General features: G+C 41.6%; 1 protein-coding gene and 1 pseudogene across 2 annotated transcripts; both read right to left on the reverse strand.

Moving 5' to 3' along the window:
* Positions 1-271: 271 nt before the first annotated feature.
* On the reverse strand, positions 272-23,603 carry LOC110496780 (ubiquitin-conjugating enzyme E2 H). The gene is made up of 7 exons (XM_021572816.3): positions 23,263-23,603; positions 10,395-10,471; positions 9,740-9,814; positions 9,560-9,599; positions 9,344-9,396; positions 3,713-3,841; positions 272-3,629 (listed from the first exon to the last, which is right to left on the reverse strand). The coding sequence occupies exons 1-7, from the start codon at positions 23,313-23,315 to the stop codon at positions 3,508-3,510; spliced, it is 549 nt and encodes a 182-aa protein (XP_021428491.1). The 5' UTR covers positions 23,316-23,603; the 3' UTR covers positions 272-3,507.
* LOC149985237 (uncharacterized) lies at positions 6,422-7,648 on the reverse strand (annotated as a pseudogene). The gene has a single exon (XR_016488486.1). The product of XR_016488486.1 is annotated as an uncharacterized LOC149985237 (transcript).
* Positions 23,604-25,760: the final 2,157 nt, after the last annotated feature.

Here is a 25,760-nt window from a genome sequence, read left to right on the forward strand (position 1 = left end):
ATGCCCATGATTTTAGGAATGAGATGTTTGACGAGCAGGTGTCCACATACTTTTGGTCATGTAGTGAAGTTACACACTATGGCTGTGGTAACCACTACAATACACCACAGTGTATGTCTGGTGCCCATGTTATTGAGACAGAGTTATAATGCTAAACCTACAATCATAATGTATGACAATTCTAACTCCAACCATCTCAACACTAAGGCACTAAGACAGTGCATGTTTTTCAACGCAATATTATTTCAAATAAATGTAATTTTCCTGTCTCTTTGACTCTCCTGTTCTTAGTTTAATGGAGGCAAAATACAAATTACAGACAAGTAGCAACAATAGCATCAGAATGTAGGGATGAGGTGGGGGTTCAGTATGTTTTCTGTAACTTCAATCCTGAACCCTAATACGTTAAATATTAATTGTCAACATTATACATTTTACAGTTGTTGCATTTTGTGAAAAGAAAAACAAAGGGATTAACTGAATTGTGATGAAATTCTAATGTTTATGACTAGGATGTCCCCAATGAAAGAGATTGGTTTTCTTAAAGAAATACGGATGATACATCTCTTCTCATCTGACCCAAGACAAGTGGCCAGTACACTTCTGTAACAGGCTTATGTCAGTCTTATCACATGTTATGACAGTGTTTTGAAGCATTCTGACATCTGCTTAGTGCAAAGAGTCCTCGTCATTAAACCAGTAATATGCAACCAGCTCCTTCATTCTAGGACCTAGACCTTTCACTTACATCACTAGTAGCATATTGAATTGATGCACAATGTTAAGAAAATCATAAATAGATCTGTCATGTATAGAATGAACAAGATCCTCTCGTGTGGAACAGACAACCATGACCAATTTCTATATGAAACAATCAGAATGTGACCTATAGGATATTATATAACTAAGCACACAGATGAGGATAGGATATAGAATTGGGCACATTGGGATAGGTTTGGGCACATATAGTTTACTGTGGCAGGAATGGGACACCCTGTGTAGGTTGATGAGTAGCCTCTTAATGATGACAATTGTAAGAGAGAAAAATCCTGGAGCACTCCCAATGTGCTGCTCCTGAGTTAGTGATCACACAGGCTGAAAACCAAAAACACTGTCTGCTAGCCAGTCTGAGTATGTAGGTGCACTCATCTAGCCTGGATATCAGACAGTGATTTCTGCATTTCTGCTTTAGACCAAATTTACATAAGAACAACGACAAAGGAGTTGGCTACAGCAGAAACAGCCAGACACCCAGGCTAGATGAGTCCACCTGCACACTGAACTGAGAATACAGACAGAGGGGGGTATTTTCATAAGGGAGAGGAGACAGGGATGCAACATGTCTTTGGAGGATCAGATTCAAACCAGGATAAAAAAATAAGTCAACTCAAATTAAAACAAAATGTATTTATCTGTTCACCTTTACAGGATGATAAGCTTTAAAACTAGCTTGATATAGAAGAAATAAAACTATAGATTGTAATATGACTCACCACCCAGCACACTAACAAGCCCTAAACTACACATATTATAGTTTAACATAAGCAACAGGCAATAAGGACCTGGTTTGTTCCTTCCCCATCCCACCCCATGTCACTCCCTATTTCCATCCAACACGTCCCAAGGTAGCCTTCCAACCTCCCAGCCCTGCCCTGCCCCACACAACTACTCAATCCAACCCAACCCCTAGATCAGGACTGTCCAGTCTTATCTACAGAGGGCCAGTCGTATGGCTCCAGGCTTCTGTTTCAACCAAGCACTAACACACCTGATTCAACTAATAATAGTCTTCTATGAAGGCAGAAATCCAAACAGGAATGAAACCTGGCCATATACTGGCCCTCAGTGTGGATACGACTGGACACTGCTGACATCTAGATAGAAACCCATCCATCACACAAGGTGTCTTTTCTCTTTTTCTACAGCATATAAACTCAATGTCCTACACAACTTCACTTCTGTATCATGTCACAAGGTACCAAAGGATGCTTGGAGAATCACAAACACTTTCCTAAAACGGAGAGGAGGAAGAGGATAAATAGGAGGAAGAGGAGGGCTAAAAGGAGTGACTGGTGCATGATTATGTGAGTTTGTTTAGTGACAGACAGCTCCTGGAATGACAGTAGTTAGTCTCTGTGGTTCTCTCCTCCAGAGCGACAACAGTGTGTTGTTTCATGTTGTGTTGTGTGTTAGGGTTGTCACCGAGGATGACAAACTACTATGGCTCTAGTAGTCTGGTTCGCTTCCATTTGGGTCAGTTGGGTCTGAAAACATAAGATTGGTTCTCTCTCACACAGACACATCAGAGAACCCCTTCCCTCCCTTTGTGAAAACAACAAGTAGCAAGCCTCTGAAGGAGTCACTGAGCAGAGAGGAGAAAAAAGAAAGAGAAAATAAATGATGTTCAGTCCACGTTCAACACCCCTTTCAACTCTGGTGTGAAGAGGTGTGGTAAGGTGTCTCTTGGTTGGTGAGCTGGTGCTCCTGACTACAGGGTAAAAGGCTTGTTTACAGAACAGTTTCTATGACAAACAGGGTGTGGTGGTTGGGTAGGATATACTGGCCTCTGGGGTGAGGCCTGACAGAGAGGTCAATGGCAGCCATATTGGATAGGTCTGGATGAAACCCACTAACTGATCCTTGGGAAGGAGTGATCATGTGGTGGTCCTGATGGTAGCTTCCAACCCCCAAAATGTAGAAAGTCAACAAGTGAAATTGGATCTCAAAGTGCGATTCCTTATTGTGGTAATGACTCCAGAAACAGTGGGCCGTGCACTAGAACCAGAGAGCTTCTCTGAAGGCAAGGGGAGGGTAAAAAGCTGTGCCTGTCAAAACAGTGATTCACACACTTAATCAAATATAGAACAATTCTGAGAATTAAAAATCAAACTAGAGTGGGGGGTGGCCGGGTTACTGAGTATAAACATTCCATCCCTGTCTCCGTCATGACAATGACAGTCTGACACTCTTGTCTTCCCATGGTGCACTGCTCTCTGGTCTCAACCCATCAGTTCTATCAGGGTTGGGTCAAAGGTAACCTAAAGTAGCAGGCGCATGAGCTGAGTCCCCACATCCGTTTTTAAGGGGAAACGGAAGTTCTGTTGAAAATATTGTATCCCTGAAAAACTGAAAAATCCGCTTTCTGCCTACCCCGCGGATAGTGGGTCAACGGTCGATGAGAATACGACCCAGACCACAGCAGAGGGAATTTAGGATCCGGGGAATGCTGCACTCCTTTCTGGGTAAGAGGGGGTAATAATGTGGTTGTGGTGGTGGAGGTAAAGGTGGAAGTGGTGGTAGAGGGGGACTATGACTGAGTTATAAAGAATATCTAGACGAGGGAGACATTTTAACACTTCACACCGCAGCTTCTCATACATATAATCCATAAAAATCCTTGTTTAGTAATAAAAAAATGGCCATGTTTATATGTATACAATAGTCTTTCTGCTCTTTAGGAAAGTATAGTCTGTGTGTGTGAGGGGAGTGGGGGTTGTCTCCCCTTCACTACAACTCCATGTCCTGAGCCTCATCCTCGGAGAAGTCTGACATGGAACTCTCAGATGAGGAGTCGCCTCCCTCCTCCTGCTCCTTTAGAGCCTCCTCTGTCGCATACTTCTGGAGATACTCTGGAACAGAGAGAAGGAAGAGAGAGAGGGAGTCAGATGGGACATCTGGTGTGTGTGTGTGTGTGTGTGTGTGTGTGTCTCACCTTTGATCTTGTGTTTGTAGTCCTCTGGTCGGTGCAGGTACATGGCAGCAGCGTCTCCGTTGAGAGGATCGATGGGGTTGGGGTAGGCCAGCAGCTGGGGCAGGAACGCCTCAAAGATGTTGGTCAGGTCTGCAAGGGGAGGAGGGACGACCAGAGTTTTATATTTATGGAGGTGGAGAGGTGATAAAGTGCACCCTACTCAAGGCAAACACTCAATGAGCTGTACTAGGGCTATGGCAGTCGGTGATTGTCATGCAAAAATGCTAATGGTCTCATGGTAATTTACCGTGAATTAACTTAAACACATTTGGCATCTTCTGGCTTCCACACATAGCCTACAAGCCACTGATGCGGACCTTAGGAACATCTACATTTTAAAGTCTAAAACATCAATTTAATATAGCCTACACCATTACAATAAACCCATTATTTATTTTAGACCGGTCTAAAGAAACATGATATGAAGAAAATGCAGCCAATTTCAGTATAACAGAACAGCACAGCACATTCTGAGATGTGCTTACGTTAGGCCCTGATCTGGCTATTTCAGCAGATAAGATTTGCTTAGAATTCCATGGCATTATTTTCTAGTATTAAGAATTCAACTGCTGAATAAAATAGAAAGGATATTTTCCCCAAACGATTTCAGAGGGAGTGCGCACATGCGGCTATTCTGTGTTGAGCCGTTAACAAAGAAATAGATCCTCCTCTATATGCTTAATTTAGAGTTATTTATGCAACTTTAGTTGTGATACAAAAGTTAGGCTATATGTTTAGATTTTTATACATTCCAAGGCTGCATGATGCAACTCTAATGATGACTTGAAAAAAGTTGCATGAAAGGCATGAGCTCTGCCCTGTTGCTTGCGCAGGCTGTACACATTTCAGTCTCTCATTCACAATTTGACAAGCACTTGATAATATTCTCCCCTATCAGACTATTCTTAATTTAATCTGGTCAATTTTTCCATTATTAAAGTGGCTAGAGTTGAGTCAGTGTGTTGGCAGCAGCCACTCAATGTTAGTGATGGCTGTTTAACAGTCTGATGGCCTTGAGATAGAAGCTGTTTTTCAGTCTCTCGGTTCCCGCTTTGATGCACCTGTACTGACCTCACCTTCTGGATGATAGCGGGGTGAACAGGCAGTGGCTCGGGTGGTTGTTGTCCTTGATTATCTTTTTGGCCTTCCTGTGACATCGAGTGGTGTAGGTGTCCTGGAGGGCAGGTAGTTTGCCCCTGGTGATGCGTTGTGCAGACCTCACTACCCTCTGGAGAGCCTTACGGTTGTGGGCGAAGCAGTTGCCGTACCAGGTCGGTGATACAGCCCGACAGGATGCTCTCGATTGTGCATCTGTAAAAGTTTGTGAGTGTTTTTGGTGACAAGCCACATTTCTTCAGCCCCATGAGGTTGAAGAGGCGCTGCTGCACCTTCTTCACCACGCTGTCTGTGTGGGTGGACCATTTCAGTTTGTCCGTGATGTGTACGCCGAGGAACTTAAAACTTCCCACCTTCTCCACTACTGTTCCATCGATGTGGATAGGGGGCTGCTCCCTCTGCTGTTTCCCGAAGTCCACAATCATCTCCTTTGTTTGTTGACGTTGAGTGAGAGGTTGTTTTCCTGACACCACACCCGAGGGCCCTCACCTCCTCCCTGTAGGCCATCTCGTTGTTGTTGGTAATCAAGCCTACAACTGTAGTGTCGTCTGCAAACTTGATGATTGAGTTGGAGGTGTGCATGGCCACGCAGTCGTGGGTGAACAGGGAGTACAGGAGAGGGCTGAGAACGCACCATTGTGGGGCCCCAGTGTTGAGGATCAGTGGTGTGGAGATGTTATTACCTACCCTCACCACCTGGGGGCGGCCCGTCAGGAAGTCCAGGACCCAGTTGCACAGGGCGGGGTCGAGACCCAGGGTCTCGAGCTTAATGACGAGTTTGGAGGGCACTATGGGTGTTAAATGCTGAGCTGTAGTCAATTTAACAGCATTCTTACATAGGTATTCCTCTTGTCCAGATGGGTTAGGGCAGTGTGATTGCATCGTCTGTGGACCTATTGGGGCGGTAAGCAAATTGGAAATGGGTCTAGAGTGGAGGTGATATGGTCCTTGACTAGTCTCTCAAAGCACTTCATGATGACGGAAGTGAGTGCTACGGCGCAATAGTCGTTTAGCTCAGTTACCTTAGCTTTCTTGGAAACAGGAACAACGGTGGCCCTCCTGAAGCATGTGGGAACAGCAGAATGGGATAAGGATTGATTGAATATGTCAGTAAACACACCAGCCAGCTGGTCTGCGCATGCTCCGAGGGCGCGGCTGGGGATGCCGTCTGGGCCTGCAGCCTGGCGAGGGTTAACACGTTTAAATGTTTTACTCACATCGGCTGCAGTGAAGGAGAGCCCACAGGTTTTGGTAGCGGGTCGTGTCAGTGGCACTGTATTGTCCTCAAAGCGAGCAAAGAAATTGTTTAATTTGTCTGGGAGCAAGACATCGTGGTCCGCTACGGGGCTGGTTTTCCTTTTGTAATCCGTGATTGACTGTAGACCCTGCCACATACCTCTCGTGTCTGAGCCGTTGAAATTGCGACTCTACTTTGTCTCTATACTGATGCTTAGCTTGTTTGATTGCCTTGCAGAGGGAATAGCTACACTGTTTGTATTTGGTCATGTTTCCGGTCACCTTGCCCTGATTAAAAGCAGTGGATCGCACTTTCAGTTTTGCGTGAATGCTGCCATCAATACACGGTTTCTGGTTGGGGAATGTTTTAATAGACGCTGTGGGTACAACATCACCGATGCACTTGCTAATAAACTCGCTCACCTAATCAGTGTATTCATCAATGTTGTTGTTTGATGCTATGCGGAACATATCCCAGTCCACGTGATCGAAGCAATCTTGAAGCGTGGAATCAGATTTGGTTGGACCAGCATTGAACAGACCTGAGCACAGGTTCTTCCTGTTTTAGTGTCTGTCTATAGGCTATGAGCAACAAAATTGTGTTGTGGTCAGCTCTTCCGAAAGGGGGATGGGGGAGGGCATTATATGCGTAGCGGAAGTTAGAATAACAATGATCCAGGGTTTTGCCAGCCCAGGTCACACAATCGATATGTTAATCAAATTTAGGGAGCCTTGTTTTCAGATTAGCCTTGTTAAAATTCCCAGCTACAATAAATGCAGCCTCAGGATATGTGGTTTCCAGTTTACATAGAGTCAAATGAAGTTCTTTCAAGGCCGTGATGTGTCTGCTTGGGGGGGGAACATACACGACTGTGATTATGATCGAAGAGAATTCTCTTGGTAGATAATGAGGTCGGCATTTAATTGTAAGGAATTCTAGGTCAGGTGAACAAAAGTACTTGAGTTCCTGTATGTTGTTATGATCACACCACGTCTCGTTAATCATAAGGCATACACCCCCGCCCTTCTTCTTACCAGAGAGATATTTGTTTCTGTCGGCGTGATGCGTGAAGAAGCCGGGTGGCTGTACTAACTCTGATGACGTATCCCGAGTGAGCCATGTTTCCGTGAAACAAAGAACGTTACAATCTCTGATGTCTCTCTGGAAGGCAACCCTTGCTCGGATTTCGTCTGCCTTGTTGTCAAGAGACTGGACATTGGCGAGTAGTATACTCGGGAGAGGTGCGCGATGTGCCCGTCTACGGAGCCTGACCAGAAGACCGCTTCGTCTGTCCCTTCTGCGGTGCCGTTGTTTTGGGTCGCCGGCTGGGATCCGATCCATTGTCCTGGGTGGTGGACCAAACAGAGGATCTGCTTCGGGATAGTCGTATTCCTGGTTGTAATGCTGGTGAGTTGACGGTGCGCTTATATTCAATAGTTCCTCCTGACTGTATGTAATAAACCCTAAGATTTCCTGGGGTATCAATGTAAGAAATAACACAAAATAATGCATAGTTTCCTAGGAACTCAAAGCGAGGCTACCATCTCTGTCGGCGCCGCTGCTCTGAAGCAGGAAATCGGGCCACAACTCAAACCACAAAGGGTGCTCTGTTCCGATCATGTTGAAACCTATTGACCCTGCTTAAAAGACAAACATACTATTCCCCGTCTGGTATGTCCCACTGACAGTCTTTATAATTGTTGAAACAGAGTACACATTACCGCAGAAAGGTCAATTGTTAGTACAGGTTTTAATGATAGGAACAAACTTCTCTTTGGCAATTAGGGCTGACGCCAATTAGTCGACTAGTTGATTGTTTGGTGGATAGGCTGTCGAGCAGTAGCATATACAGTACCACTCAAAAGTTTGGACACTTACTCACTCAGGGGTTTTTCTTTATTTTTACAATTTTCTAGAATAATAGTGAAGACATCACAACTATGAAATTACACATATGGAATCAGGTAGTAACCAAAATGTTAAACAAATCAAAATATAGTTTATATTTGAAATTCTTCAAAGTAGCCAACATTTGCCTTGATGAAAGCGTTGCACACTCTTGAGCTGTGGAGCTTCTCAAAGTAATGTTTTCTTCACCTCAAACAGCAAACAAAGTCTGTTTTTGCATCCATTGAAAATGACAGTTCCTCAATATATTTGAAAATAAATTCCAGCCCTCTCCCTTTTGATAACCACTCGGCGTGGTAAATGACATGCTCTGATCCAGTGGAAAAGTCATAAAATAGGCCTACCTGTGTCTGTCTTAAACTCACTGTAGAGGGAAACTGAGAGCCCAGAATTTCTTATAGAACGAGTCAAGCTTGCTAGCACAAGTTAATAGTTGGTACAATGTTTCAGGTTCATTGCAGATAGGCCATGCGTAGCCAATGTGATTTCATCAAACATTTTCTACCTGCAGGCTGCAATATTTATTTTGTCGGCTTTATGTAGGCTATTTCCACATAGTTGGCAATGGCAATAGAAGTTACTTTTTAGGATTGTATTATTTTCATTTAGATTTGGATAGAATTTTGATTACCCACATTACAATCCTTTTGAAATGCGAAGATGTTATTATAAATTACATGAAACAAATGTGCATATTAAAACCAAAACTGACACATATAGATAGAAATGGTGAGATATATTGGCATTCCACATGAGAAAGGTTGCAGACTCCTTGTGTAGCCTATTACCAGCAACTTCAGGAGAGTAACGGAAGAATCTGTGAAAGCCAGAAGGAGGAGGATGGTCGTGTCAGGTTAAGTATTATATTTTTTCTGGATATCTTGATCTCTGGCTCCCCTTTGAGTCATTTGTGTCTTATTTTGTCACACAGTGTGCTTAGACAAGCATCAGACAAGCTAAATGCATATAGTTGATTTTATTCAAACACATACGGTGTGTCTATATATGGAAAGATATACGTTTAAAAATGTTGACCCTTAAATTGTTCGAAAGAACAGATGACTTTCAGTTGACCAAGATTTTTGACAATAATGCTCATTTGGGAGCTACGTAAGTTTATACAGACATTCTATACCTGTTTTTCTCGTCTGTCCCTCTTATATCAGCTTGTCACAGCTGCTCCTTACAGTCAACAGTCCAGATTTGATGAGAGAAAAGGTATGTACCCATGTCATGGAAAAAAACCATTCAGTAGGTTTCAAACATCGTCAAACTGAGGTGGTACCATGTCCATTATATATCCAAGTAGACATTTTGGAACTGTTACTCACCGTACAGGGCTGTCCATGTCTGGTTGATGACATCTAGACACACTGTACCTGACCTGAAGGAGAGGGGCGATGAGAAAGAAAGAATAAAGTGATCAAAATTGTGAGAATAATTTTGTGATATAGGCTAACATCAAACAAACATCATGGATAATTGATAATATTGTCTAGGCCTATACATCAACATGCATTAATTGCTAACTACTAAAACGAACTTACGCTTCATCAATATTGGGATGAAAGATTTTATTCATGAATCCTGCGAGGAGAACAATAACAGTCAGTCTGCATAGAAAACCTGTGGCTTGAAAAGGTGTTACTGTCATAATGCTTTCACCAGTTGTGTTTATAATTGTATATTACATAGAGTGTTGTGACCGATGCATTGATACACTGTACCTATAGATGGAGACTTGAAGGGGTATTTGTCCGGTAGGTCTACTCGTACCTTCCATACACCTCCTTCATACGGTGCTAAAAACAACATTTGATTAGAAACACACACACTTGCACATACAATCACATGTTCACACACTGGGAGGAAGACATACAGATCTTGCATTGACACAATTACCCAGTGTGGATGTTTATGAAAACACTTACTTACTATATTAGTGGCCGTGTGGTTAGTGTCCACCCTGAGATTTGAAGGTTGTGAGTTCAATCCCTAGCTGAGTCATTCATTTTATTTAACCTTTATTTAACTAGGCAAGTCAGTTAAGAACAATTTTTTATTTACAATGATGGCCTACCAGGGAACAGTGCCTTGTTCAGGGGAAGAACGACAGATTTGTACCTCGTCAGCTCAGGATTTGATCCAGCAACCTTTCGTTTACTGGCTCAATGCTCTAACCACTAGGCTACCTACTGCCCCGGGATACTGAAGACTATAAAAAAATGGGACCTGATGCATCTCTGCTTGGCCCTCAGCATTATGGGGGTATTGCCCTGCGATAGATCCGGTCCAGGGGGTGTACTTGTACATCAAGCTGCCTCGTGCAACAGAAACAGGAGACTCCTGCCCTATGAGCCGTTCTGGCTCAAGGCTACTTACTTCCTTGTGGGCCGTAGAACTTGACCACAAATTCGTTGAGTCCACTGAGGATGGTGACCTCATGCTTGCTCTCGATGCTGAGCATTTGTTAAGGAAAAGACACGACTGAAAATGAACTAACAATGAGAGGGAAACACTACAAACAAATATTGAAATGTCTGTAAACAAGCAAATTAAATGAGCTACAAATAAGATACAATTCGTTGGGAGAAATGGTACTAGTCCAAAGTAGTGCACTAAATAGTGTGACAGTGGTCTGTGTGAGTGAGTGAGTGAGAAAGAAGGGCCATCTACGCCATCAAAAGGAACACAACATTTGACATCCCAATTAAGATCTGGCAAAAAATATACTCCAAATCAGTTATAGAACCCATTGCCCTCTATAGCTGTGAGGTCTGGGGTCCACTCACCAACCAATAATTCACAAAATGGGACAAATACCCAATTGACACTCTACATGCAGAATTCTGCAAAAATAGTACAACACAAAACCCCAAATAAGGCATGCAGAGCAGAATTAGGACTATACTCACTAATGATCAAAATCCAGAAGTGACGTTAAATTCCACAACCACCTAAAGGAAAGTGATGCCCAAACCTTCCATCAAAAAGCCCTAACCTGCAAGATGAACCTAGAGAAGAGTCCCCTCAGCCAGTTGGTTATGGGGCTCTTTTCACAAACAGACCCCCGGACAGCAACACAATTTAGACCCAACCAAATTAGATATATATATATATATATATATATATATATATATATATATATATATATATATATATAAAAAGAGAACTACTTGACGCATTGGAAAGAATCAAGCAAAAAACTGAGCAAACTGGAATGCTATCTGTCCCTAAACAGAGAGTACACAGTGGCAGAACACCTGAATAATAGCGATGATATTGAGCGAGGTCGCCATAGGCAGACCTGCCTCTCAAGAGTAGACAGAATACTGCCCACAAAATGAGGTGGAAACCAAGCTGCACTTTCTAACCTCCTGCCAAATGTACAACCATATAAGAGACACATATCCCTCAAATTACACAAACCCCAAAGAATTCAAACAAATCACATTGACAAACTCCTGTATGTTAGGCAAAATACTGCAGTGTGCAATCCCAGCAGCAAAATGCGTGACCTGCTGTCAGAAGAAAAGGTCAACCAGTGGATCAGAAACACCAAATATAAATATAACCTAACCAGAACTAACACCCACGACAACCTCAGACTCTACCCAGAACTAACTGCAGCTATAAGCGTCTCTTCTGGGAAGAATAGGAACCAAAACAATAAGAAATGACCAGTGTCCCATCAACTAGGGCTCTGGGAGACCAGGTTCTGGACTGATGAGGATCCCTGCCCTGATGCTACATGCTGGGCATCAATCACTGGGGTTCTGGGGTTTGAGGTAGCCTCTCCAGCCTTATGGATGGAATGACCTTCCACATTCTGACACCTGTGTCCTGGTATTGTTTAGACCAATGAATTGTTACAGCTCAGTTGGCCAATGTTCTAGTTCACCGGGGTTAAGAGATGGCTCAGGGAGGGAAAATAATGGGAAAGAAGAAAAGAAAGAAAGAGAAATAGGAAAACTGAGAATTTGAAAGAGGAGGAGCTGGAGAGGAGGAAGAGCGTTTGACATACAGCAGCAGCTGAACCTCAGAGAGAGAAAGATAGTGAGACGATCAGGGTAGAAAGGTTTCCCTTCAGCATCAGAGACATGGCTGACACATGGTTGTGTGTGTGTGTGTGTAGCATCCACTATTGTCCAGTGTGACTACACAGTACAGTATGATCCAGATATTTCCATGTGAAGAAATCTGTCATTCAGACCAAGGGGACTGGAAACAACATGAGAAGGTTCTTCCACTGCCCACCGGTGGTGGTTGGGAGGGAGGTGCTACTGTAGGGAGGATGTGTCATGATTACAGGATGTGTTGGTGACCGAGTAGGAGAATCCAGGGACATGTTGAGTGTGTGACATGAATCCAGACCTTAGTGTGTCTGTTACTCTCACCTGACACACACACACACACACACACACACACCAGTAGCAACAGCTATTCCCTGTTTCATCATCCTGTCACTTCCTTCCCAATGAAAAAAATGACACGATCTTCTAAACTTCCCTTCTCAATAAGGCAGTCATAGAGCCTATTCCAGCTCACTAGAAGGCAAAAATGCTAGCTTGTTGTGTACTGTAAATGAGTTGATGTATTTTACCTCATGTGCATTACACTCCTCGTGGGGATCTCAAGTCTAATCCAGCTCAAACAGGCTGAAAAGCAAGTTGAAGCAGGAAAGGATTCATCCAACATTCACCTCAGCTGCCGACTTGCCCCTAGGATCTGAAATCTGCCGCTCACACCTGTACTTCTACAGTGGCAAGATAAAGTGTGTGAACCCTTAGGAATTACCTGGATTTCTGCCTAAATTGGTCATTAAATTTGATCTTCATCTAAGTCACAACAATAGACAAACATAGTGTGCTTAAACTAAAAACACACAAATTATTGTATTTCTATTGTCTATATTCAATACATAATTTAAACATTCACATTGTAGGTTGCAAAAAGTATGTGAACCCCTAGGCTAATAACTTCTCTTAAAGCTAATTGGAGTCAAAAGTCAGATAACCTGGAGTCCAATTAACAAGACGAGATTGGAGATGTTGATTAGAGCTGCCTTGCCCTATATAAAAAACTCACAAAAGTTGAGTTTACTATTCACAAGAAGCATTGCCTGATGTGAACCATGCCTCGAACAGAAAAGAGATCTCAGATCTAAGATGAAGAATGGTTGACTTGCATAAAGCTGGAAAGGGTTACAAAAGTATCTCTAAAAGCCTTGATGTTCATCAGTCCAGGGTAAGACAAATTGTCTATAAATTGAGAAAGTTCAGCACTGTTGCTACTCTACCTAAGAGTGGCCATCCTGCAAAGATGACTGCAAGAGCACAGCGTAGAATGCTCAATGAGGTTAAGAAGAATCCTTGAGTGTCAGCTAAAGACTTGCAGAAATCTCTGGAACATGCTAGCATCTCTGATGAGTCTACGATACGTAAAACACTAAACAAGAATGGTGTTCATGGGAGGACACCAAGGAAGAAGCCACTGCTGTCCAAAAAAAACATGCTGCACATCTGAAGTTTACTAAAGTCTACCTGAATGTTCCACAGCGCTACTGGCAAAATATTCTGTGGATAGATGAAACTACAGTTGAGTTGTTTGGAAGGAGAACACATCACTATTTGTGGAGAAAGAAAGGTACAGCACACCAACATCAAAACCTCATGCCAACTGTAAAGTAAGGTGGAGGGAGCATCTTGGTTTGGGGGCTGCTTTGCTGCCCCAAGGCCTGTACAGCTTGCTCTCGTTGACGGAAAAAGGAAATCAAGTTTATCAAGATATATTGCAGGAGAATGTAAGGCTATCTGTCCGCCAATTGAAGATCAACAGAAGTTGGGTGATGCAACAGGACAACAACCCAAAACACAGAAGTAAATCAACAACCGAATGGCTTCAACAGAAGCCCAGTCAGAGTCCTGACCTCAACCCGATTGAGATGCTGTGGCATGACCTCAAGAGAGCAGTTCACACCAGAAATCCCAAGAATATTGCTGAACTGAAACAGTTTTGTAAAGAGGAATGGTCCAAAATTACTCCTGACCGCTGTGCAGGTCTGATCCGCAACGACAGAAAACATTTGGTTGAGGTTATTGCTGCCAAAGGAGGGTCAACCAATTATTAAATCCAAGGGTTCACATACTTTTCCCACCCTGCACTGTGAATGTTTACACTGTGTGTTCAATAAGGACATGAAAACGGATAATTATTTGTGTGTTATTAGTATAAGTAGACTGTGTTTGTCTGTTGTTGTGACCTAGAATGAAGATCAGCTAAAATTTTATGACCAATTTATGCAGAAATCCAGGTATTCACATACTTTTTCTTGCCACTGTATATATAAACCTGATAGCTAACTGCCACAGACCTTCTACTGACCTCACTGTTATGGTAATCAGATGCAAACATGAACCCTGAGCCATACTCAGACCTGGAATAACCTGTCTGTTAAACACAGACTCCACCTACAACCAGAGCAGAGGGCCTGGTGAAATAGGTTTACCAAAATGGTGTCTTTTCATGTCAATCAGTTGGGTTTTACTTAGCTTGTCTTGAGTTGCAGCTAGACTAACACTTAGGTTGTGGTTGCGTGTCTGTGGGTCTAAAGGAAATGTTTATTTTATTGGGTTTAGGAAATTCTAACCTAGAGGATAGGGCAGATGCCACTGATTAGTTGAATCAGGTGGTGTGTTAGTGTTGGGCTGAAACAAAAGCCTGCACACCCTGTGGTCCCTAGAAGCCAGGTTAAAGAACAATGGCCTAGAATAAAGGACAGAGGCAAGGCAGGCAGCGGTGACTGTGACCTACAACAGACAGGACCTATAAATAAGCCTGGTTACAATGATGCAGTTTGGAACGGTGCATCTCGGTCTTGTCTTTCCACAGGGGGTTGCCCTAATAGACCTAGGGTCCAACCTGTTGTGCACACAACACAGGAAGATGCTGAGAGGATGGCTCATAATAAAAGTCCAAAACAGAGCAAATGGAATGGCATCAAACACCTGGAAACACCTGGAAATGTGTTTGATATTTGATACCATTCCACTAATTCTGCTCGATCCATTTCCATGAGCCCAGCATCCACAATTAAGGTGCCACCAGCCTCCTGTGGTGCACCCACAGACATAAGCAAACACTGAAATAACCAGAAGGTGCAAAGGAAGAGACTAGAGCCTGACAAACACAGTCATGTTCTACATTGAGCACACTCTACATTCACAGGTCTTCTGCTGCCTGGAGTAAACACCAGCCAGTCCTCACACTGGGTGGCTGATATCAAGGACATGCCACATTTCTCCACTAGTGCTGGGTTAAAAACACTCCATTTACTGTGTGCAGGCTTTTCTACCAGGCTCATCAGATAAGAGAGCTGAGGGCTCAGAGACTAACATACAAGTCCTAATGACTGAGTAAAGGCAACAGACAATGCTGGTTTGGCAAAAAGAAAGGAAGGATTTACCACAATACCCAGACCCCACCTGCTGCTAAGCTTCAGGAACACCCACAAGTGCATAAACATGCATGAAGACACACAAAAACACAGAAAACACAAAATATCCAAATGGCAAAAAACAAACATGCTCAAATATCAAGATGAGAGTATACAGTATCTCCCTTTCCAACAGTCAAAAGTGCTGTGTGTGTGAACCTGCTCCCAGGCATCACAGCGATGGCAGCAAGCTCAGCTCAGGGAGCCCCAGCTGCCTGTTAGATCAGCCAGTCTCCTGCATCTCCAGACAGACCCCTCAGACAGACCCCTGCCCCACTCAATAGGCCACTGCTCATTTAGTTGATACAGCCCAAATCCATCCTTTATTTATCCAACCGATCCAATTGAGATGATTGTCTTGAGAGAACTGCCTGGGAAGGCAGCTAATTACTCATGATATCCATGCATTGATTTCAAACCAGACAGTATACAGTGCATTCAGAAAGTATTCCGACCGCTTCACTTTTTCCACATATTGTTATGTTACAGCCGTATTATAAAATTCAATAAATGTTTTTTCCCCCTCATCAATCTACACACAATAACAAAGATGACAAAGAAAAAACAGGTTATCATTTATAAAACATAAATATCACATTTACATAAGTATTCAGACCCTTTACTCAATACTTTGTTGAAGCACCTTTGGCAGGGATTTACAGCCTCGAGTCTTCTTGGTTATGACGCTACAAGCTTGGCACACCTGTATTTGGGGAGTTTCTCCCATTCTTCTTCGCAGATCCTCTCAAGCTCTGTCAGGTTGGATGGGGAGCGTCACTGCACAGCTATTTTCAGGTCTCTCCAGAGATGTTCGATTGGGTTCAAGTCCGGGCTCTGGCTGGGCCACTCAAGGACATTCACACTCGCGTGTGAATACTTACAGTACCATCGAATGTTTGGACACACCTACTCATTCCAGAGTTGTTCTTTATTTTTTACTATTTTCTACATTGTAGAATAATAATGAAAACATAAACTATGAAATAACAAATATGGAATCATATAGTAACCAAAAAATATATTTGAGATTCTTCAAAGTAGCCACCCTTTGCCTTGATGACAGCTTTGATTCAGACCCTTTGCTTTGAGACTCGAAATTATAGTCAGGTGCATCCTGTTTCCATTGATCATCCTTGAGACGTTTCTAGACCTTGATTGGAGTCCACCTGTTGTAAATTCAATTGATTGGACATGATTTGGAAAGGCCCACACCTGTCTCTATAAGGTCTCACAGTTTACAGTGCATGTCAGAGCAAAAACCAAGCCATGAGGTTGAAGGAATTTCCATAGAGCTCTGAGACAGGATTGTGTCGCGGCACAGATCTGTGGAAGGGTACCAACAACTTTCTGCAGCATTGAAGGTCCCCAAGAACACAGTGGCTTCCATCAATCTTGAATGGAAGAAGTTTGGAACCACCAAGACTCTTCCTAGAGCTGGTCGCCCGGCCAAACTGAGCAATCAGGGGAGAAGGGTCTAGGTCAGGGAGGTGTCCTAGAACCTGATGGTCACACTGACAGAGCTCCAGAGTTCCTCTGTGGAGATGGAAGAACCTTCCAAAAGGAGAACCATCTCTGCAGCACGCCACCAGGCCTTTATGGTAGAGTGGCCAAACAGAAGCCACTCCTCAGTAAAAGACACATGACAGCCCGCCTGGAGTTTGCCAAAAGGCACCTGAAGGACTCTCAGACCATAAGAAACAAGATTGAACAAATTTGCCTGAATGCCAAGCATCACATCTGGAGGAAACCTGGCACCAGAAAATGTGTAAGAATTGAAGGTGCCAACAAATGTGATAGTCATCATAAGAATGTTTTACCATCATATACAGCGGTTGCTCCACTAAAGGTTTTGCGATTATGCTGCGGTACTTAAGAGGTAATTTGTGGTTTAGTATTTTGTGGTTCACTATTTCATTGCTCCAGACCAGCGCAAGGGGGAGATGGATCCAAAAGCATAATCAGTGCTCTTACCGTGTCTCTAACTGACAATGAATGGGCGACATAAACCTAAATACAAACTGATAAGTGCACAACTATAATAAAAGTTTTTTTTATTATTTTAATGTTAGGATTATTTTGCTCTTACTGTAGTACTGTAGCCCACTCCCGACCAGTCACATTGTACAGTACCTGAGTGGCGCAATGGTCTAAGACACTGCATAGCAGTACAAGCTGTGTTGCTACAGATTTTGTTGCTACAGATGCTGGTTCAATACCTGTGCCGGCCCCAACTGGGAGACTGTAGGTTTTTGGTTTCTCTCCCTCTAAAAACAGAAAGAAACAATTATAGGTAACAAACTGGCTTTATTTACAAATTAGTAATAATGTCTCACCCCATGTTCAGGAATAGCCTTGTTCTTGCTCATTTTACATTATTTGAAAACAAAATCTCCAAAAAACTGTTATTTTTTTAACAAAGCGATTATTATTATTATTAATTTATAATCATATAAAAGCCCCTTGGATATTCTCAGATATATTATTAACCCTGTTAGTAGCAGAACAATATATTTTGGTCATGGCTCCCGAGTGGCGCACAATGGGATTGCCTTGCAGTTCTCCAGCTGTATCTACTGAAAGCTCGCGAAGCTCAATGCACAGAGGGCAGGGGGCACGGGATGGGCCATAGAGCCGCACGACAGAAGACAGACTTAGCCCATGGGGAACGGAGGAGGGAGGGAGTTTGACCCCCACTCCGCCACACTGGGTAGCACAGAGCAACACTAAGGGGCATTGCACTAATAATGGTGCTGACTAAGGAAACGTTCCCGCGGTTGTAGCAGGTAGCTGGACAATAGACTTGCCTAGATGGAGGGTAGGGGGAGAATTATATCATAGCACCGTTTTAGCAATGTTTCACGCTGCTCTGACACAAGCATTGGGACTCGTCTTGATAAATCAATTACATTTTTATTTTGACTGAATCTCCATTTGGGTATTGGTTAGACTAAAAGTATGGAGTAGAAATGTCTAGGCAAGTCAGTTAAGAACAAATTCTTATTTACAAGGACAGCCTACTCCTTCCTCCCTGTTGGGGAATTGAACCCCGGTATCCCGTGTACGACACAGGGATTCTTTAGCTAAATAGCCCAGTACTGTGTAGCCTACTCCCGACCGTCACTTTGTACAGCGCCACATTTTCCATTCCATTCCTAACAGAAACCCAGAGGGTTTTTCGTTTAACTTGGAATATAAATACCATAATGTTAATCCAATGAATCCCAAACTCTAAAAGTTATTGGAAAGGTAGATACAAATGATTTGTAACATTGTGGTTACAATAAAGAATGTAAACAAGATGTAAACAATATGCTGTGCTTTTATTTACAGTAGTGATGAACATCTTGCATTTTGAAAATAGGTTTTCAAACACTTGTAGCCCAATTATCAGGACAATAGACTCTTCATAGCCCGGCTAATTTTGGTGTGAACATCACCCTACCTGCAATGTATTCAATGCTTAAGTACTCTGAAGTGTTACATTTCTAACTGAAAACAGTGGTACAGTATTTCTTCATCAACATCTTTATTTTTTCGTTAATAAAATAACTAGAGAAAAGACACTCAAAATGCAGATGGTTATTTAAACTACATTTTAGTTGCAGTTCCACCCTGCTCCACGACCACGGTTAAAACCTTGCTGAGATGATCAATGTATTTTTTTTTTTTGTAGTATCGTCTCGAATGCCTCAAACGTTTGGACACACCTACTCATTTCAGAGTTTTTCCTTTTCATTTGACTATTTTCTACATTGTAGAACTATAGTTATGACTTCCCAACTATGAAATAACACATGGAATCAGTTAAAAAAAACTTCTTAAGGATATGTGTCTTATATCAGCTGAAAGCTTAAACTGAAAGCTTATATCAGCTGAATGCAGTTATATTAACAAGAATTTAAGCTTTGTCCAATTTACACTAGCTATTACTGCGAAAAAAATGATATGCTATTGTTTAAGGATAGCTCCTAACAACAAAACACTTTTAACACAATAGGTTAGACAAATTCACCTCTGAAGTTGAAATGTGTACTTACATTCTGAAATCTTGCTCTGATTTATCATCCAAAGGGTCCCAGAGATTTTATTAGATAAAATCCTTTTTTCATATCCTAAAAAGGTCCATATAGCATGCACGATCGATTTTGTATTTCCACTCGTTCAATTTCCAAAGAAAGGAATCTGTGAAAATCTCACCCTAAACGTTGTTTGAACGAGTCAAATCATGTTCATATCTATTCCTCCGAGATCCTAGAAGGTAACAAGACTTCACTATATCATTAGGGGTGTAGTATATCCTATAGGATACCATATTTGGTCAGAGAGCGCCGCCTTCATGGCACGCCGGTGAACGAATGTATCTTTGTCAAATAAGCACCAATTGGGGTCCAACAAAGCTAGCTAGATAGCCAATGAGCTGGGCTTTACGGGAGTATCGGAAACCATGTAGCTACTAACCTTGTACAACCGCATGCCTTTTCATTTTGGACAAAAATTATAAGAATATTCAGAGTTATGAAGTTATGAAAACGGGTTGTTTGCAAATGTTTACTTTATAATATGGCTACTAATACTTGGAAAGCTAAATCAAAGTCCAAGTATACAGATTTTATGATATTCTTGCAGAAAAATTGAATATGAATGCGAATGTCTCCTTCACGATTTGCCCAAATGTACCTGGGGACTTTACACAAAAATTATTGTAGGTCAGTCATTCTTCAAGTTATCCTTCTGAAACTTTGCACATACACTGCTGCCATCTTGTTGACACGATCGGAAATTACAACCAGAGTGATGGCTAGAACTATGAACTTTCTCTTGTATTTCAAAGACGGTGGTAGAAAAAGACTGGTTGGTTTTTCTTTGTATTTTCTTCTACCAGATCTATTGTGTTATATTATCCTACATTCAATTCATATTTCCACAAACGTCAAAGTGTATCCTTTCAAATGGTACCAAGAATATGCATAACCTTGCTTCAGGGCCTGAGCTACAGGCAGTTAGATTTGGGTATGTCATATAGGCGAAATTTAAAAAAAAGGGTGCTATCCCTAAGACATTTTAAGAACATATTCTTATTTACAAGGACAGCCTACTCCTTTACTCCCCATTGGGGAATTTAACCCCAGTCTCCCACGTGCCCGCGCACGACACAGGGATTCTTTAGCTAAATAGCCCAGCACCATATTTTCCGTTCCATCCTAACGGAAACCCAGAGGGTTTTTAATTTTTCTTGGAGTAGAAACACCATAATAATCAAATCAATTAAGCAACATTTCTTAAAATCTGTCCCATATACTATGATCTTACAAAAAAAGATTTTACATTCTCTAGTACAGCCACTATTGAAAGGTATCAAATGCTTCTCAAAGATGCCCTCTGGTGGTCAAACTAGCATTAATGGTACCAGTGGTTGGCACTTAAATAACGTGCCATAGAATTCTGCAGCACAGCTTACACTGCAACTTTTAAAGGACGAACCACTGTACAAGACAATCTGCTCTTACCTCGACGGGGACCCATCAACTTCCCTATTTTCTGCTTCGGCCCACCACCTAAGTGGAAGAGAGGACAGTAGCAGGTAGCTGTGGTTTGTGACTACTATGATTTCCCATTGTAGCCAATTAAATTGCAGCCATTCTGTTACTGATTTTCAGTGAGTTTTAATCACTTAATAATTCATAAACAAACTTATCAGTAAAAACAACTAATTGGTAGGTAAACCTTTACTTGTTACCTCTGAAGTTTTATTATATTCCCTCCTCATGAGGGAGAGAAATTAAAGTATCTTAAATATATGTGGGGTTTTGGTAACAGAATGACAATATTTCTTAAACTTACAGAAGGCAAATATTTTTTACAAAATTAAAGTGCTGATATTAGTTGGCAGGGGTCTTTACTTCAACATTATTGTGTTTTAATGTATTCTTAATACCTTCTAAGACTTTTTCTGGTAGATGTTTTCTTAGACCACTTTTCCATGTGTTTGACCAGAAATCAAAGCCTTTGCTTTTTCCTAATTTGTGGGATGGAAAATGGTAGCCTTCATTTCTCTAAAATAAGACTCTTAGCTTTGATTTGGCACCCAATTGGACATGCTTCTATGAATGTATTTTTTACATTGAAATGCTCCTATTCTGACAGAGTGATCATGAATCAGAAAACTCTCTCTCTTACACACGTCATGAGATTAGGACACTATATTTTTTTAAACACCAACTGTCTAACAACAAAATCGAATGGTTTCTCCAAAAATGGCCTATAGTGTCAAATATTACTCAAATATTTAACAGCATGCATTTTACACCAAAATAGAACATATTTTGAAATTAGACAGGGCCATTCTGCAGATTATATACAGAGACAAATAGACACAATGATTAATTTCCACTGGATTGATATCATATCGCAGGTGAGCCCCTCTTTAAGACCGATAGGCCTAGCTACTAACTAGTACATTCGGTCAATTCCCAGCCCCCTCATCCTGTGCAAGCAGGGTTTGTTGTCACTCGATCAGCTGCTTATATAGTCCCGCCCCCTACCAGTTTCCGGGTAGTAACAGGTTGACCAATCGAGGAGCTAGCTCACGCTGCAGGAGCATAAAAACAAAACAATTCAACTCATGCCGTCTGAACCTTTCAGGCAAACTTAAATAACTAGACGTGAGATAAAATATAATGTCTACATTCTGATACCTCGGTGTAAAAGGTTACAATACACGTTTTTAAGAACTAGTGTTAATGAGAGCTTGGATTATATTAGTAATTCAATTACCACTACATCACAGCTTTGTTAGGGAGGAAAACACAAATGCAAAAATATAACAATAATAACTAGTTAGCAACTACAATATTTACTACTTTAAGATGGGAATAGATTTTTACCACAAACATTTCCCCATTGTTTAATATATTTTCCCAATGACTCACGGGTGGAAAACAGAAGTAGGCCTGTCTGTAGCGAACTGGCAAACTTGACAGGGACATGTAAACGACTCGTAAACAAGACTAGGTTAGCTACGCGTGCAATGTCAATACTGATACGATTATATATTGATCAGCTAACGTTACAATGACTGGACTGTCAACCAAAATGACTTTACAAAATCGAGATATCTTAGCTAAATACCCAGACATAAAGCCAAGGAAACATTATTAGATTGTAAAGAAAGACCATTACATTTGGACGGATGACGGATCATAGCTCGCAGAAAATGGTGCTCAACAAGGCCAGCGTCGTTGTTTAGTTTTTTCTAGCCATCGTCGTTTGAAGGATAAAGCTATGTTAATTTTGCATAAAATAAATTATTCATTGTAGAAAACCATCAAGGGCTGTTTTGATGAGAGCTTCACTATTAAGCAAGCCAAAATTACATTGTTTGATAACTGCCCAAATGTCATCCAATAGGCCTACTGGCACCTGTAATTTTCTGATCTGAGCAAACATGCAAAAATGTTTGATCACACATATCTAGCAAATATTACTGTTGGGTAAAATATTGAACCTATATCTGGCAACAATGTAACGTTAACCTTACAGAACTGAAGCGAATCGTGTGATTCCTGATCAAAACAAAAAACCAAATCTGCTTTTCTTGTCAGAAAATCTAACAACCATCAGCAGTTATTGTTCCCTTACACAACACGTCAGTTGTCTTTTATCAATAAACAATCAATGCTAGAGACCTGTCACTAACTAGTTAAAATACGACAAAGATTTTTCGCCTGTCTGTTGTTTATGTTCAGAAAAGGATACAGTTTTACCACGTCGGTATCCATTCGCCTCTTGCCTGGACTTGGCGACGACATTGTTGTATTCCTTTGAGAAGTGTCAACGTAATAACGTTAAATCCGATGCTAGCTCAATATTTAAAATATATCGTATCCCTTTCACGTTTGTCCATCGATCTAAATCTGCACTTTCTCTCAACAGTAGCTAACATATGTCGCTCTCTCTCTACCTAGTTCGTTTCTGTCCAGTCCTGTCCTGAAACTTTGGGCGCGTTTGAGCAGATTGCTTTTGTTACGCCTTTCAACGTGTGTTGCATTATGGGGATTTAATTATCTGACTTGTGCCTATGTGTGGACTGCATGAACAGAAATCATGTGATCACAGTACACTACGTTTTGCAGTCAGAGAGGAAGAGACAAAACGGCAGGTAGCCTGGTGGGTAGGTGTGTTGGGCCAGGAACTGGAAAATTGCTGGTTTGAATCCCCAAACTGACAAGGTAAACATGTGTCATACTGCCCCTGCACAAGGCAATTAACTCACGGTTCCCCCTGGCGCCAATTGGTTGATTAAGGCAGGCCTCCCTGCCTTGTTTGAATGGTAAGGCAAAAGCAACCAACTGTAGACAAAAGTCGGGGGAAGTGCATCTGGGAAAGCCGAAATTCAGACACTGATGTGGTTTTCCAACAGCAAGAATCAGTGCAACATGGCAGTGTTGCCATTGTTTATAAAAGTTGTTCTTCATAATGAAATATACATGTCTCAAACCCCCATATCACACACTCAAGCTGAAAATATGTGTGTACAATCAATTGGTGAGAGAAAGAGGCTCATAACACATTCATTTGTGCATATCCACTGTATACATGAATTGAGGCAAAGTTGGTTCCTGTTTCAGTCATGTCTTTGATCATGTTGACGTGGGTCAAACAAAAACACCCCCATGATTGGTTGACAATATAGCCTCCCACAATGCAGGTGATTGCTGCAGGATGAAGTTGGTAAAGAGCAACTGCAGAAATTTGAAGTCGACTGCAGACAAAACTTCATGACCTTTGATCACATTATTTTTATAAAGTTCATGCAGTCAACATGTAGGCACAAGTCGGACATTTTTTATCCCCATAATGCAACACACTTTGAAAGGTTGTGATCAAGGTTGGTAAGGGCTTATCAAAAGTGATCTGCTCGAACGTGCCCAGTCTTTGCTGCAGTCCACTGCAAGTTTCTGTAGTTGCTCTTCACCAACTTCCTGGGCACGTTAGAGCAGATCACTCTTGTCAAATCGTAAACCATCGTTGTTTCAAAGTTTATGTGCAATCAGTGAAAGCATTACCATGTTTATCTCTCAATACCAAAAGTATGACGAAAGTGAAGTGTAGTCTAGTGCTGTAGGTTGGTTATATTTTAATGAAGCAGCACTAACATACCAAACACTCAATCAGCCTCCACAGATAGCATTATCAACACTTCAGAAGCCATGGCAATGTTTAGAACTACAGGAAATTTGCTTTAAAACTGAAACATTTTCTCTCACCCTTATAGAAAAATGTGTAGAATAGCAGGACATTTGCTTTAAAAATGCAAAAATGTATCTTAGTCTCATGGCAAAACATGTAGAATGGCATAAAATTATCTGTAAAACTGCAAATGTTTCTCTCTGCCTCATGAAAAAATGTGTAACAGCTGGAGCTCCTACCTAAAAACGTGGACCTCTAGTGGTTTGAATATTGCATTTGATCTCAGGCCCTTTCTATGAACATTTCAACCCAATGAACATCATTTGCCCACAGTTTATTAGCATATCATGTTTCCCATGTTGATGATGTTCATTATGCATTATGTTTGAACCACAAGAAGATAATAAAACAAATATGAAAGTACATGATTATATTTGCCTGTATTTACCCCCAACAAATGAAATGTTAATTAGCTGATAATGTGGCTATGAATCTCTGGATTGACTATCTAATGTAGCTAAATGCAGTGGAGATTTTAGCATGAAAATCTTGGTGGGGGAAAAAAAAAGTGGTATGCATGCCAGCAAAACCACTATACAACATAACACTAAACAATACATTAATTGCACTATAATGGTGACAAACGGTGCCCACAAACTGTTAGGGCCTACATAAAGCTGCCCCAACAGCAGAGTCCAAACAGCAGTCCCAACACCTTACCACTGCTACACCTTGCTATCAGCAGAGCCTTGTCTGGCAGCGAAACAGTTCATTCAGCTTCATTTATTGCCTTTAAAAAAAACATAGCTGATATGGCTGACTTGTTTAAACAAATGTGGTTTCTACTGACAATTGAGATGTACAAGCTATGGCATAAAGGGGACGACAAGCGGATAAGAGGCAATTTGTAATATCTATTAAGACATTAATGAGCGAGCTAGGACGGATGTAGTCAATTTAACTATTTGTTCAGCACTTTTGAAATGTACAGCGACAGAATTTAGAACATAGGCCATCCTCCCTGTACAAGTCAGGAACCATAGGATAAATAAAGGGGGCATATA

The sequence above is a fragment of the Oncorhynchus mykiss genome, chromosome 2 (assembly GCF_057628025.1).
Source record: "Oncorhynchus mykiss isolate SJ-2025 chromosome 2, ASM5762802v1, whole genome shotgun sequence".
In the NCBI taxonomy this organism is placed as follows: Eukaryota; Metazoa; Chordata; class Actinopteri; order Salmoniformes; family Salmonidae; genus Oncorhynchus; species Oncorhynchus mykiss.